The sequence below is a fragment of the Sciurus vulgaris genome (assembly GCF_902686455.1).
Source record: "Sciurus vulgaris genome assembly, chromosome: 5".
In the NCBI taxonomy this organism is placed as follows: Eukaryota; Metazoa; Chordata; class Mammalia; order Rodentia; family Sciuridae; genus Sciurus; species Sciurus vulgaris.
In genome coordinates, this window is record NC_136465.1 from 22,103,412 (window position 1) to 22,119,812 (window position 16,401).

Genomic DNA, 16,401 nt, shown 5'->3' on the forward strand with positions numbered 1-16,401 from the left:
CACACACACACACACACACACACACACGGATTTTGGCAGGAAAAAACAGGGGCATTCAGCTACTCAGCACAAATGAAGCAGTTCAGAAATTAGATTTCCTAAACTCACACCAAGGCCTATAAACTGCTGTGGTTCTTAGTCATATGGGATGTGATGCACAGTGTATATTCAGAAGAACTCTCTTCTCAAATATATTCTATTCCTCAAAGATGATGAAGGACTTCTATCTTTACTACTGATTTGTTATCTGAATTCAACATGTCTTTCCACATTGGAGACTTCACATATTTTTAAAACTTACTTAGAAAGCTGTGGACTTGGAGAGAAACCATCAATTCGAAAACAAATGGTTTAAATGACAATAACATTAGCGAGCAAGATTAGCATATTTAATGAATATGAAATTCTGGGGAAAATGTTTTTAAATGTGTTGTTATTTGTAAAAATCTTACTTTGCCTAAGGTTACTTTCAGATTCCAAAGCTTCTAAACTTCCCTAGCTAACAGTATTGAATGTGCCTTTAATTCAGTTTTCAGTAAGTACAATAATTCTTTTAAAACTATGAAGTGTATAACATCTCAACTGCAAGAAATTACATTTTATGTCAAAGAAAAAGTTCTTAGGTAATACTAGGTTAATGCTGTTGATACAATGTTCCAGAAAATTTTGCCCCAGGGAATGTTCATTTTAGATGAAGCTGAGTGCCTCAGGGACATTGGAGAAGAATATCAGATGTTGCCAAGGGCACCTTAGACAGCCTTACGGAGAGACTAGGAGGCTGCCTATAATTTCATACTACACTGTATCCCAAGAAAGGCCTATAAATATTCCCCTGATCTAAAAACTGGTTCTTCAGCAGATGCTAATACCAAGAGCCAAAGCAATTAGCAAGCTCGTATTTCAAAGTAACCAGCATATAGTACCCTGTGTAAATATTTTGAAAGTCACAAAGTAGCCTGGCAATAGAAAAGTAAAAGTGAGCTATGATTAAGGGACTATCAAATTACTAGTTTTAGGAGCTGTATCTAGTAAGCATTTTGCCTTGTTCAGGAAGACAATGCCAAGTCATGTTTTATATATCTCGAGACAATTCTATTAAGTTGGTGCACTTTTGGGCCCTCTCCTTTTAGGTTCCTGCTAAATAAGCTCTTACTTATGCTGAGAATTACAACCATGTGCTAATATTTGGAACACTTCGATATAATAGTTTCAAATCAACTATAAAAGTGTAATTTTTATCAAAATATCTTGTTTAACCAATTCTTTCATAAAAATACTATATTCAAATTTTATCAAGTTCAGTTTCAATTGAATAAGAATAAATTATAGAAATCATTGAATTTTAATTTATTCTGTATTTTCTTCAGAGTGGCAGCTAATTAATTTTGTTCTTTTACTATAAGACTCTAAAATGGAGACTGTAAAACTGAGTATAATCAATGATTAAGTTATCTAATATCTAAAATGACATTCTAGATAAAGAGATCTTGAAAATATAGGTAAAAACAACAAAATCATTTTTAAAATTTAGTTATATTCCATATAATTTTGTGATGTTATTTCAATCTTTTAAACCTCAATACTATTATTATATCACACCTTGATAGTCAACATGGAAAACACAAATTTAAGTGATCTACTATGGATGGAGATTGGCAGACTTTCTCAGAACCCATTAAACACTGATTAAACAGACTATATGTTCATTATTGATTATATATGATAATAATTTATGAATACTTATATTTAATTGAATCAAATAAGTGCTTTTCTTTTCTCTTTTTTTTATACCCACTTTGAAAATAAGAGCAAAGAAAATAAGTCTCTAACAAAAATAAATGAAATTAAAGAAAGAAAGGAGGGAAGGGAGAACGGTTACAAGTGAAATAACTGGAAGCTAGGTGCAGCTAGACCTGTTTCCAAAATTGTTATAAGCCAAATGACAGTCACTGTAAGAATATATTCGTATTTCTTTTACAGTCATTCTCACCAACAGAGAATATTCAGAAGTGCACAGTAATGTAAAAAAAGAAAAGGAAAGGGAAAAAAAAAAAACCTAATGAAAATACCAGTAATATGTAGTTACCAAATGTAGTATCCCTTTAGGAAGAAGCATTCTCTGAACAGTGTGTGATTTTCAATTACTGGTCTTTGTAAGACTAATAAACAATAGGCAACTAGAGATCTCTCATAGCTTCAAGATAAACTGATCAAATCACAGTAGCATCATTTTGATGGTAAGACAATATATTCTATTGAAAATTTCAAATCTTTATGAACTTCTTGATCTAGTAGGTGAGAAGATCGAGTCAATGTAACCGTTTAAAAGGTCCAAACATAACATTTACAAAGATGGAAATTGAATTAGTCCATAATGATTCATTTTAAGTGACTATTAAATGTTAATAAGCAACAAAAAAATAAATAAATATTTTTATAGTGTAGCTTCAAATACTAATCTTGACCAGATTGATTAAGCTTGTTGAAATGCTATTTCTACATTTGTAAAAGGGGATTAATTGTGTCTACTTTTTAAGTTGATAAGAAATTTTGTTGAAAAAAGTAAACTAATTAAAAAATTGTCAAAGAACTTGAATAAAAATTTCTCCAGAGATAATATTACAGATGGCTAACAAGTCTAGGAAAGAATGCCCAATATTACTAGTCATTAGGGAAATACAAATCAAAAGCACAATGGAGTATCATTTCATATCCACTAGGATGGCTATTATCACTAAATCAGAAAATAAGTGTTGACAAGGATATGGAGAATTGGGAAATTTGTGTCCTACTGATGGGAATGTGAAATGGTGCACCCTCTACGGAAAATTGAAAGTAGGATCTTTGAGATATTTGCACACTCACATTCAAGCAGCAATAGTCACAGAAGCTAAGAGGTACAAGCAATCTAAGGATCTATTGATGGATAAATGGACAAAATAAAGCTGTATCCATGTAATAGAATATTATCCAGTCTTACAAAAAGAAGAAAATCCTGTTTCAGGCTACTTTATAAATGAAACTTGAAGACACTATGTTAAGTAAAATAAACCCGTCAGAAAAAGACAAGTACTAACTGATTTATTTCATATGAAACATATAAACTAGTCAAATTCATGAAAACAAAAAGAAGAAAGGTGGTTGACAGGACTAGAGATAGAATAAAATGGAGAACAGTTTTATGGGTGTAGAGTCTCAGTTTTGCAAGATGAAAAGGTTTTAGAGGTTAGTTCCACACCAGTGAGAATACTTAACAATTTTGACCTACTCTTTAAAATGGTTAATTCAGTAAATTTTGTTTCTTTACTACAATTAACAATAAACTATGCTGTATTTCTAAAAGAGTATCCTAAATAGGGTAAAATACCTGAAGTTTCTAGCATACAATAGACACCCAAAATAGTATTTATAAGCCAGGAACCATCATCCCTCCAATGTTTAAAGACAATTTGAAGCCTCAATGCCTATGCAGACCATTCCCAGACTTACAATAGTTCAACTTAACCATTTATAATCTTATGATGGTATGAAATAACATACATTCAGGGTAGACTGTACTTAGATTTTATATCATTTTGGGGCTAGCAATAGGCTGTTTAGTGTTTTTGCTACACACTGGGCAGAGACAGAGAGCCGTGACTCCTAAGCAGCCATGGAATCACAAGGGAAAACAACCAAAACTATGCTATATTACTGTTATGATATTTGTCAGGATAAGTGCACTACATGCATTTTTTACTGGTCCTTTTTAGTTATGCATAACACTAGGATTCGTTTTGAAATAATTACCAAAGCACGGAATATAATTTGTTCTAATTCAGTTCCCAGTACTTCCCCTTTCCTTCCCCTCTTCCCTACTCTCTACTAAACTTACCTTTTTGACTTAGATATTTTCAACTTCTGATGGGTTTATCAGGATGTAACTGCCCAGAAGTATCTGTTTTAGAGAGAGCCCTGACTACACCAGCTGTGTGACATCAATCCTCAGATTTCTCACCTACATAATGGAAAATAACTGCAATCTTTACAAGAATGTTATTCATTAAGGTATTTTATAAAGTCACAATGCTGCTGGCATATAATGTGCTAGAAGTATTTGCTATTTTTATTATATTATTATCAATGTCTGGTCAATGGAGACTCTACTTACTTTATATTTTTCATGCTTAACCAATTTGATACCTTCAATAAGCACATCTTTACAATCATCCTCTCTTGCTATAGTATATATGTATAGTATATACCATATAGTATATATATGGTATAGCATGTAGCTATACCATATGCTTTTAGAAAATACAGAAAAGGGATGCATTTAGCTTACTTGAAAAATCATTTGAATATACTGCCATTAATTGAATGGAAATGATCTAATTATTTCCAATTAGTGTCAAATGAAGTTGTATTTACTTTATGAATTCTGAGCATAGTTCCATACTTTTCCCACTTTTATCACTTTATTTGTAATTTTAAATATTTGTATTTGCTAGTTATATTTATTTGTAATTTGATATGCATTTTATTACATAATTAAAGGCATTTATACTAACATTTATCACATCTGGTTGGAGTTTTCAGAAAATAAAATATGACAATTAGGAGATATTCATCATTAATAATGATCTGGAAATTTAAAACATAGCTAACTTTTCCTATGTATTCAGAAAACATAGGTAAAATGTGGTATTATATTAATGAAATACTACTAGAACTATCTTAAATCAGGCACATCAGCATATTGTTAATTCCTAATTCATATAAAGAGCTTAAAGAATGGTATAGAAAATGAAGCAATTCAGATATGTCAGGTATTTGATTGTATATACAAACTGTACCTATATGTTAAGGTTCCTTTATGCCTGGCACATGCCTGTAATCCCAGCAACTTGGGAGGCTAAGGCAAGAGGATCACAAGTTCAAGGCAAACCACAGCAATTAGTGATACTCTGTCTCAAAATAAAAAGGGAAGGCTGGGTGTGGTGGTATATGCCTATAATCCCAGGTCTCTGGAGGCTGAGGCAGGAGGATTCAAGTTGGTACCCCAGCCAAATATAAATAAATAAACAAAAAATCAAAAAAATTTAAAAAGGACAGGAATGTGACTCAGGAACAAAGTGCTTCTGGGTTCAATCCCTAGTACCAGGAAAAAAACAAAAGCACATAAAGTTCCTTTTCTAAATTATGTTAACAGTAAACCAAACTACCAAATACTAAAACCTAACGAAATAATATAATTATCAAATTGATGCAATAGTTGCTTACTTACTTTTTTCGTATTGAAATATTATAATTACAAATAATATTTTTTATGAAAACATAACATTAAATTTATTTAATTATCCCTATTTTACAATAAGAGGAATAATATTCAAAGCACACAAGATGCATAAAAAAGATAGGAGTCTATCTCCTACAACTCTTCAAGATTTTATTATTCATAAACATGATTTTTAAAACTTTAAATGAACTAATGAAATATCATAGCATTATTTCTGAAGGAAGGAATAAAACTTTATATTATGTTATTATCCTCAGATTCTGAAAAGAAAAAATCTGATGTCCTCAGAAACAGCAAATAGTCTTACTAGTCGGAGTCATTATTTCCTCAATAAATGAAAAAAATTTTAAAAATTGATTGTGAGGAAGAAGGTCAGACAACTGCTGGTGGGCACGTGATGGGAAAAGCACTAATCCCTTAGAAAAAATTGCATGACTGACATGGCAAAATGGTTTTAGAAAGAGAATTTTTAGCCTACTTTTATCTGTTGGATACTTTTACACTGTCATTATTGCTAACTTAATTTTAAGTGGGAACAAAACATTATGCAAATATTATATAATCACCACTTATAAAATAATCATGCCATAAATATATACAAAAAAAAGTTAAATCAAAATTAAAGTTTTCCTTCAACAAGTATGAGACAAGTTTAAGAGACCAATTGCAATTGGCTATCTCTGGCATCCAGGCAAGGTGCTCAGGTATTCTGGCTGTCAACAATGTCTGATGTCATGTACCAAAATTGAAAGTGTAGGGTCTATACATCAGGACTGACAAATCAGACTTACCGCAGTTCCTATTTCACAACCATTCCCAAAATACTAGTACCAAAAAGATGTTCTTTGCCTCTAAAAAAAAAAAAAAAAAAAAAGAGCTTCTTGACCCCCACAATGGCTTCCTTCCTAGTATTCCTTCCTTCAAGTATTATTACAGTAGAATAGTATTATTTTGCTATTATACTACTTTTTCCACTAATGATACTTTCCTTTTTCTTGTAGCAGAGCAAATACAACTTTGGCTGCAAAAGTATCTTGTCCATCAACTAAGGGATGTGAGAAGTAAATTTGGATTTCCTACCACAACTACCACCACCACCATCACCACCACACCAATCACCATTAATGCTTCACATAAGAGCATTCTGGACCTATGCCCAAAGACCTAGAGTTAAGATAACCTAGAAAATATGCTAAGTGCTAAAAGGAAGCAAGATTGGTCATCAGTCTTATTGTAATTACCTGTTGGATACCCTTCTTTGATTCTGACCATCAACCTTTTCTCTTAGAAATTAGGAAACCACTACTTGCTGCCAAACTCTACAACCAAAACCTTAGGTACCATGAATTCCATCTCTACCATGGCCAGCACAACTTAGCCAGCCACTGTTGGCTAAGAGGACAGAGGGATGATGTAGAATTGGGGCGGAATATTGAAGGCATTCCTAATGATTCACAGGCAATGATACAAGTTTGTATCCGTGGACACAGGAGTGGAGGTTCAGAATATTTTCAAGAGATATTTAGATGATGAACAGAGCACAACTAAAGATAGTAGCTACCAATGTTTTTCTTCTGGTACCAAGGATAGCTTTCTTTCTTTTATTCTTAATCCTTTGCCATTAGAGAGTTAGACTGTAGCTAGGAACAGTCACGAAACTAAGTTCGGGCCCATGGGACAAAGTAGAAGTCATGTGTGACCATTTTTAGCTCACAAACCCTTTTACAGAAATTTGTCCTACAGGATAGAAAATGCTACTTATGGAGAGTCCCGTCAAATGAAAAGCCCAGGCCTGACTAGGCCTGGCTTGATGGTTACATAGTTAGGAAATAAAACCGTCCTAATTAAGGAACTTTGATTCAAGTTTTCCTTTATGTAAGAATTTAACTTTTCTCTGATCAATACATTGGCAATTAAAAATCGGGCAGCAGTGAAAAAAATCAACCTGGGATACCTGTGAAATATCTGGATTCAGCCCCACAATCATTTACTGAAGAACAGTAGTAGAAGAAGAAAGGGAAGATACTGGTGTTTGATATTACTTACAAGGCTGGGGAAATATTCAGACTTTAGGGCAAGATTATGTGTCCAGAGAGAAACTGTAGAAAAACAATTGGATGAATTGGAGAGAAGAATGCCAAGATCCATATTATTACTAACTACTGTTGACTATTATAAAATTGAATCCGATGGTTTGGCATGATATTTCCATTTTGGTACATATTGGAACTCATAATCCTAAAGCAGTTTAGTGTTTGACATTTTTTATAATAATTAAATTCTTATTTAAATTACAAAACTGGACTTAAGGTAGTCAGAAAGGGATGACAGCACCGTTCTAAGCCTTAAGGACTTTTCAGTTGTCAATACAGATTAAATATGATGTTTTTTCCTTTATTTTCTAGCGCTAACTCTGAACCAGGTGAAGTGTAAGATTTGTGAGGGAGGGAGACCACAGTCTATACTGTAGGAAGTTCACAGTCTAATGAGGAACCCAAATCTGTAAACTTGTTGACACAGAAAAGAGTAGAAAAGATGAAAGGATTTTTGTAAATGGGAAAAGACATATAAATACTCCATGAGCTTTTGGGGTTGAATGGTGTATATAGAAGATTCAAAGATCAGCCTTGAAAAGAGGGTACCTGAAATAAAATAGTGACCCAGATCATGAAATCATGAAAACTAAAATCGAATAAAAATATACGATGTCACTCTGAGTCAGAATCATGAGCTCTAAATGCATTCAACCAAGTAGTTTTACTGTAAGAGTAGAAAATAAATGCTATATAGCAGTACACACTGTTCCTTTTGCATAGCTAGCTAAAAAGTTTAAGGGTCTAATCCTACAGTGCCTGACTTGCTAAAAGAAGCAAGAAAACACTGTGGGTCACACATGCAATAGCAAATGAGATCATCTCAAGTTATGTGATGCAGAAACTTATACAAGAAACAAAAAACAAAAACCTAACATGACTCAAATTTTTTATCAGGAGATTGTTGGCTTTCTACCTAGTGTGTTTGTGTATAATATGGATGCACACACACATACACACACACACACACACACATAGAGAATATATATATATAACACATATGTTTATATTACATCTATAGTACCTAGAATTGTCTTGATTTTCAGATTCCTTTATCTGTACCTGTTTGAAGATACATGCACTTACACACATAAAACATATTTATAATACATATTAATTTATGAATAGATTTATGCATAAACACAAACTAATATATTTCTTAATTCATTTAGTTACACTTTTCTAATAAATCACTAGAAATTATAAGAGCCAGAGAAGTAAAAGTATGTGCTGCTTTACTTTCTGTCCTTTTTATTTTCTGTTAGGATGAATCCATGTTAAACTGACTACATTTTGTTCTCAATTCAGACTTTCTGAAGGACTTTGTTAATATGATACCACCTTTACCTAAGATACTCTCTAGAAATCTGCAAATCAGTGGACATTCTCTGAGCTGCCTTCCTTCATTTTGTGATTTCTGACCTGAGAAAACCAATTTAAATCTTTACTGGTGGGCTGGTAATGGTGGTGATGATAAGGTTAAAATACAGAGATGTGGAAGGGACACCATGACCACGGCTTCAATAGTACCCAGATGACCAGAACAGGAGTCAGGATGCTTCAAGGCGCTAACCTGTTGTTTCTGGAATTACTCAAAGGCTCCAAATCCACAGATTGCCTAGGCTTCTCTTAAGAAGTCAGTTGCCTATCTCTAGATTAAATCTCTCATGATGTAAATAATATAAATAACAATCCAATAAGAACACCATTGCCTCCGGTACTCCTCACCTATACCAACCTGTAAACATGTACAGGATATTCAAAGGCTTTTCAGGACTAAACCCAGTGCCAATCATCATTCCAAAGTCCGAAAGAAACAAACAAAAATTAGAAAAACATTCAAGAAAATGCAATAAATAACTGTGAAGAATTCCTAAGGAAAACTTACATACTTGACCAAGATAAACATAATGAATGATTACAAGTGGTGTAAATATGGTCTCATAAGAAGCACTGAAACTGCATATAAGAATTGGATAGTACTATTAGAAAGTATTTTCGAATAGAGAAAGTAGTAGTTTACTGTGCTAAATGCATCCATGTTTTAATAATTATTTAGTAACTACTTGGTATAAAAGTAAAATAGTAAAACCCTACTGCCAACAATTAAGGCAGCACAAAGGAGAAGCTCCCCCTTTGTGTCAAGGGTGTCTTCCCTGGTGCTCAAGAAAAACAACCAGGGTGCCTCATTAACCCATCTCTCCCCATGCCCAAAAAAAAAAAAAAAGTAGAGATAGCCAATGAGAGATAATATTTTTTTAATTTTATCATTGTTTGAACCATAAGGCCTCATGAAGTCAGATGATAATTTACTTCAAGAAGGCATAGATATCAATTGTTCTATTTGCTTTCTTATAATATTAATATTTGAGAGACTCAGGGATCTTTTCTCTTTTGCAGTCCACTAAGTTGTGAGGAAGAACCCTTCACTGTCAGTCATTAACTGTCCGATTTTCTGTACAAGTCAAGAACCTTAACTCAGAGGAAAACAGGAAATGATAAAAGAAGTTAAGAAAGGTTTACTTACTATTCAGTATCCCCAAATCAGCCATTCTTATAAAGCCAAATTATCACTGGAGTGCCCCTGAGACACTTCAATCTGGATGTTCCATTTCACAATATGGTACATGTCCTTTAGATAATAATGTTATATTTTAAAAGTTAAACTGTAGGGGTTTACTACTGTCTTCAGTGTGACCAAAGAGTATATTAAAGTCACTCAAGGAATAAACATAAACTGAAGTTGACTCTGGTTTCTGCAACATTAATAGAAACTATTTCTTAAGGTTCAACATGAACTCCAGGTATTTTTTAATTGAAAAATAAATCTAATTTGGAACTTTAAATTTTGATTTAATGATATAATCTTGATTTTGCAAGATGATTCATTAAAAGTTAGCTTGGCCATTTCTAATCCTTTTGCTGGGTTTTTATTGCACTGCTTCCAACATACAGTATTGAAGGGTTTCTCATATTTTATATTTGCTGTCACTCTTAATTAGTACATGTTCCAGTTAAATCAATTATATATGTTTGATGATGGTATTACATCATCTATTACCAATTAATTCATTGGTTCCCAAATTCCATACTCATTTATTACATGATGAAGGATATGATTTAATTGAACTTATAAAACATAAATATTGAAATATGTAATATATGAGACATTTGAGGTAATGCTTCACTTTCCCCATAAGGGCTCTGATTTCAAGTTCTCCAAATATATATGTAAGAACTGAGCAAGCAAATCCTATAAACCACTGCACTTGGAAAACGTAGTGAGACTTCCAAAATTCCCTCACTGAGAAATCTCCTCTTCTTGATTTTAGTACTATGCAACATTGCTACAAAAAATAAAAACCAGCATGCAACCAGTGTATCTACAAAACATAGCCCATTGTTGAGTTTTTAAAATTTCATTTTTTTACTAAGGCTTCATGCATGCTAAGCATGTGCTCTACCACTGAGCTGCCCTCCCAGTTCCTATTTTATTGTATAATCATATGATTATACTTTGAACATAACATTGGTTCCACTATATTCATTTTTAAATATATTAACTTCTCTAAATCTTTAGATTAAGTTAAACTGTAATTTGCTTTCCAAGATATAGGAATTAAAAATCTCTATTAGAATTTTATAAATACATTAATGATTTCAAAGAGTTAAGTGTTCTTTATGTTGATATATTCTGTACACACTGGAAGAAAGAAAATGCGAAAAAAAAAAGAAAGAAAAACTTTATTCAACATTACTAGTACAGAGTGGTCAAAAATTCTTTGCAGTATTGGGGTGGGTAGCACACACCTGTAATTCCAGCAGCTTGGGAGGCTGAGGCAGGAGGACTGTAAATTCAAAGTCAGCCTTAGTAACTTGGCAAGGCCCTGAATAACTTAATGAGACCCTGTCTCAAAGAGAAATATAAAAAAGGGCTAGGTATGTGGCTCAGTGGTTAAGCACCACTGAGTTCAAATCCTAGTAATAAAATAATAAAATAATTCTCTGAAGAGTTTTTTTTTTTTTTCGGGGGTACCAGGGGTTGAATCAGGGACACTCAACCACTGAGTCACATCCCCAGCCCTATCTTGTATTTGTTTAGAGACAGAATCTCACTGAGTTGCTTAGTGCCATGTCCTGTGGTTGCTGAGAAGGCTTTGAACTCGTGATCCTCCTGCCTCAGCCTATGGAGATACTGGGATTATAGGCATGCAACACCGTGACTGGCTGAACTATCTTAAAAAAAAAAAAAATATATATATATATATATATATGTATATATATATACACACATATATACTATATATCTATATTTATATATACCTTTATTTTATTTATTTATACATATTTATTTATACATAGTGCTGAGAATCAAACCCAGAGCCTCACACATGCCAGGCAAGCATTCTACCAAGCTCCACAACCCCAGCCCCTGAAGTATGGTTTTTGTTAAGACTAACTCATGGCAAGCATTAAGAAAAGGGGCAGTAGTTCCTAAGTTCATCTACTCTCAAATAACACTTTCTATCTATGCTCCTCACTCCTAATCCTTTATTATAAATAAAATATATTCACATATTTATATTAGATATAAAAATAAAAAATCATTTCCTTCTCAAATTATTCAATTGAAATAACCATGAATTGAGTTTTTAGTAGTAGTCAAGGTATTTTTCAAATATTATTCAAAAGGCAGCACAGTTCAAACTTTATTTTAAGGAGTTGCTTTTAAAATAACGTCAATTTTGTAAAAGAGTCACTCTCCTGAGAAGGAAGGCAAAGATTATTTCCTGTATTAATGATGCTGAGACATCACATAACTTTTTTTCCTAAATGACATTAATTATATTTTTATGGGAAAAAAAGCCCTAAAAAGAGCACTTCCATTAAACTGTTTCCACAAGATGTGGTTCAGATTCCCTGTGTCTTCATAACTGAGTATGTAAATCTGTTATTTAAGATATAAATTCTTATGCACTACATATAAAGGTAGATTCATGTAGCAGTTTTGTTTCAAGCAATGTCTTTTAATCATGTGCTTTCAGACAAAAATGAACTAATAAATAAATCACATCCAGAAAGATACAGACAAAAATATATTGAGTTAATGATTTCCCAAAAGGGAAAGAATATGTAAATAGCAGTGAGGTGGAGAGTCTAAATAAGGATTCTATGTTAGGCATTGAGTTATGACTTGAGAAGCCATGCTGTCAACCTGAATTTCATCACGTTAATAATGAGCAACAGGTGGTTAAAGGAGAAATATAATGATAACACTTATCTTCTCCATGCCTTCCAGAAGTCATCTTTACAAAAATGTAATTATCTTATTAAAATGGGTCTTTTAAACTTCAGTTTTGCAAAGATGTCATTATTATATTTTTATGAATTGCATATACTTCAAAACAGATATTTGCTTAAAATTTTCCAGTAAATCCTTTATTTAAGTTTATACACAATGTTGATGGAGTTTTCCCCTGAGATCATATAAGAATGCTTGAAAATACTATAGCAATAAAAACATTCTAGCTCTGTAGAAGTTGACTACATTAATTCCAGAAATTTTAGTTCCATAGCAGGCAACTCAGCAAGAGTTTAAATCAAACACATTCACAAACTGTCCAAATGTAGGCTGCTCATTCTTACTGATTCAATAAAGCAATTTAACTAAAATAAGAGGACACTAAGATGTTCGATATTTAAAATATTTTAAAGAAACAAGTTCAAATTTCATTTTAAATTTAAGACTGTAAAGCAGTAATTATCTAAAGACGTCAAAATGTGAAGCACCGTTCAAATATTAACAAAAATTTCAACACTCTTTTCTATGAAGAGGGCACAAGAAACAGAAATTTTGTCCAGATTTAGAAATATCTCATTTGCTTATTTTTTGTTGCAGTTAATATTAGTCCAAACTTAAAACAAATATGGAAAGGTTTACTTCTATGAGAGCATTCATTTAGCAATAAGGATATTTAAGCTTTTTTCACGAAGCATGTAAGAATAAGACCTCCATTAAGTATTATCATTATCAATTTTCACCCTCTGTATCCAGGCTGAATATCAATTAGCTGAACCTACATTCAAAGTCAAATTACTCTCCCACCCAATCCCCTTCAGGATTTGGCTTGCCAGTTACTTTTTTGAAGGGGTGTTGGTTTAAGGGGGTCAAGGAACTAGATGAAAATTAGCCCCAGCTTCCATTGATTTTTGCTAAATCGTGACAGTCTCAGCTGATGAAAGAAGTTAACTCATCTACACGTAGTGCACTGCAGATGGACTCCCTAAGAAATTCTCTCAAATGTCACAGTGAGGATTGGCAACTGTTTGTGAATCATTTCTGGCTCCCTTTCACGCCTGGGGTTTAAAGCGAGGGTTGGGGGGTCGGTAATCAAGTCAGGGAGACCTCTTCACTGAAACAACCAAGTTGAGTGCGACAGAATGAACTGTGTTCTGGCCACAGACAGTTACAGGCAGTTCTTAGCCCTGTTCAGGTCAGATGTGTGTGTATGTGTTGGGGGGCGGGGTGACTAGCATGTCTCGGACATTGGCTCCAGTCAAGCAGAAAGTCGGAGTCTCTAAAACTGGTTTCTTTTTTTTTTTTTTTTTTTTTTTTTGCTGTAATTAGTTATATATGGTAACCCTTGAGAAAACTCCCCAAGAGACTTTACAATTAACTCTTTCATGGACGTCACCTGCAGTCGTCCCCACCTCGGCAGATTTTACAGCAGTGATTAATTTTGGAGTAAAACGTAATCAAATGCATCGCAAACACGTTCTCAGTTAAAGTTAATAGTGAAACACAAATCATATCGCAATTTTATGTAATCGGAGCTGTTCAACTTCTGCCTACTGGTGCCACCAAACAACCTCCTACCCCTGGAGAGCGGGCATTATCAATCTTACGTCTTCCTACCTCCTCCCTCAAATTCCTTAATGGACCATTAGTAACGGGATCGATTCTAGTTACTTTAGTAGCAATACAACGCAAAGGCACATCTGCTGGATTTAACAGTGCCAGGAGCACCATTCAAAAGTTGAGAAGGTACAGCCAGCACTTTGCAAACCTTTGGGGGCAGCGGATGGGTGTTCTGTGGGAACGTGGGGTGGGGGCGGAAGAGTGGGAGAGTGGGAACCTGCTGTGACCTGAACTCCTGTGCATCCAACACGCTAGTCCTCTCTGATTCCAGCTGGGAGGTGGGCAGCGAAACTGCTAAGTTCTCCAGCCGCGGCGAGCAGCCCTTTCAAAATCCCTCTCCCTGGGAACTGAGCCCACTCCCCACCCCTAGCCGCCGCGATCTTTGCCTCGGAGCCCAGTGCGCGTGTGTCTGGGAATGGGGACGCGCAGCACTTACGTCTCGGAATTTGTTCCACTGTCCGACTTCCTTGTCATACTGAGAGATTGTGGTGAGCCATTGTTTATCATCCAGAAAATTACCGCCGTCCGACCGCCCCCCGGCCGCAGCCACCGCCGCGGCAGCGGCGAGAGCCTGACTGCACCAAGCGGCTGCACACACACACAATACGGCTGACACCTTGAGCATCTGGGAAAGGAGACACAACCGGGAGGGGGGGTGGCAGTGTCAAATAAGGGGTACGGAGACCAGGGCGACCCTGGAAGACATGCATCAGCAACGACGGGGACAGAGGGAGGAGGAGACGAGCAGGGTCCCGGTGTCCCCTTCCCGCAGGCTTTACCCCCAACCCGGGCACTCACACACACGCAGCCCCAAGGGAGAAAAGGGGGATATCAGCGAGGAAGCCCCAGCCGCAGCAGCAACCCTAGCGGGCAAAAAGCCGCTTCCTGGCACATCACCTTGTTGTGAGCCAGCACTGTGCTCGCAGCTCCTGCTGGAAATGCAGCCCAGCGCTGCCAACTCGCTGCTTTCAGGAGCTGCTGCACGCGCCGCCGTCTCGAGCCGTCCACTCAGCTCCCTGCGCCCGCCGCGCTCCCCCCATCTCCACCCTCCCCCCGCGCGCCGATCTCTCACTAGCTCCCCTCGGCTCACCCCTCCCTCCCCCATCTCCGTTTTTCCCTCTTTCCCCTCCCGCTATCCCACCTTCCTGTCCCTGAATCCAAGCTGCAGTGGGCTCCGGATGCGACGCTCGGCTGGAGCTAGAGGATGCGGTAGCTCTCAGCCTAGCAATCCTTATCTGCTTTCTAACCTCTCTGCTCCAGAAGAGGTTCTCCTGTTCGCGAGACAGCCTGCTCATTCTCTCTGCTTCTAGATTTAACACGGAGCGTTAAATCCGTTCTGCAGTTTCTGGGGTGGTCAGGCAGACGTGGGAAATGAGATCTGAAGAAAACTTTATGCATCACCAAGCAAGAAACCCTGGGACTTTTTATCCTGTAAACCTCCCGGACCGAGCTCCGCCCTAAAGCAAGGCCATCAATAGGGTCCTGGGAGATCCGTTTAATCTCAGAAAATGTAGTGAACTGCATTTGTGAACTTCTGGATTATTATGGAGCACAAACTTTCATGTTACATGGATGAAGTTTCTCTCTCTCTTTCTTTGTTCTTTTCAAAACCTAATCATTCTTTACCAGGTAGGGTGCTTGAGTGTACCCAAATCACATATATACACACACACTGTAGATGCAGTTCCCCTTTATTCAAAACTCCCTGGCGACTATAAGTTGTGGAACCTAAATCAAAAACTTTAAAAACGTATGCGTCCCTACTGCAAAATGAGATCCCTTTGAAGCCATAACACAAATTCACTTCAAGCCTCCCTTTGTGACAAGATATCTGGTTCTCCTTGCCTTTTCTACATATCCTAAATTAACTGGACATAAATCAGTAACAACCCCCTGTCGAAAGAATCAGATAAAGAGAGAATCAGATGAAGAGACTCTCTCCCATGCACTTAGAGGATTCAGGTAAAGTACATGTAAATCAAGAGATTATTGGAAACCTAAAGACTACAATAATGCTATGTATCTCAATTTGACTTACTAGCTACGTCAGCCCAAACTATCTCTTTCAAAGGTATGATTTTTGAAATATTCTTGTAGCTTCCCTAATTGCA

At 35.7% G+C, this 16,401-nt stretch overlaps 1 protein-coding gene across 3 annotated transcripts in view; it reads right to left on the reverse strand.

Moving 5' to 3' along the window:
- SPOCK3 (SPARC (osteonectin), cwcv and kazal like domains proteoglycan 3) overlaps nucleotides 1-15,636 on the reverse strand; it is a 483,732-nt gene extending 468,096 nt beyond the window's left edge. Inside the window, exons 1-2 of one of the 3 annotated variants that reach the window (XM_079142958.1) lie at nucleotides 15,432-15,636; nucleotides 14,727-14,915 (exon numbers count right to left, since the gene is read on the reverse strand). In XM_079142958.1, coding sequence (XP_078999084.1) covers nucleotides 14,727-14,915 — 189 coding nt within the window. In that variant the 5' untranslated portion in view covers nucleotides 15,432-15,636. Of the gene's footprint in view, nucleotides 1-14,726; nucleotides 14,916-15,187; nucleotides 15,329-15,431 lie in introns of those variants that run through there. The other 2 variants (XM_079142957.1, XM_079142959.1) reach the window with 2 other exon arrangements.
- Between the last annotated feature and the right edge of the window lie 765 nt (nucleotides 15,637-16,401).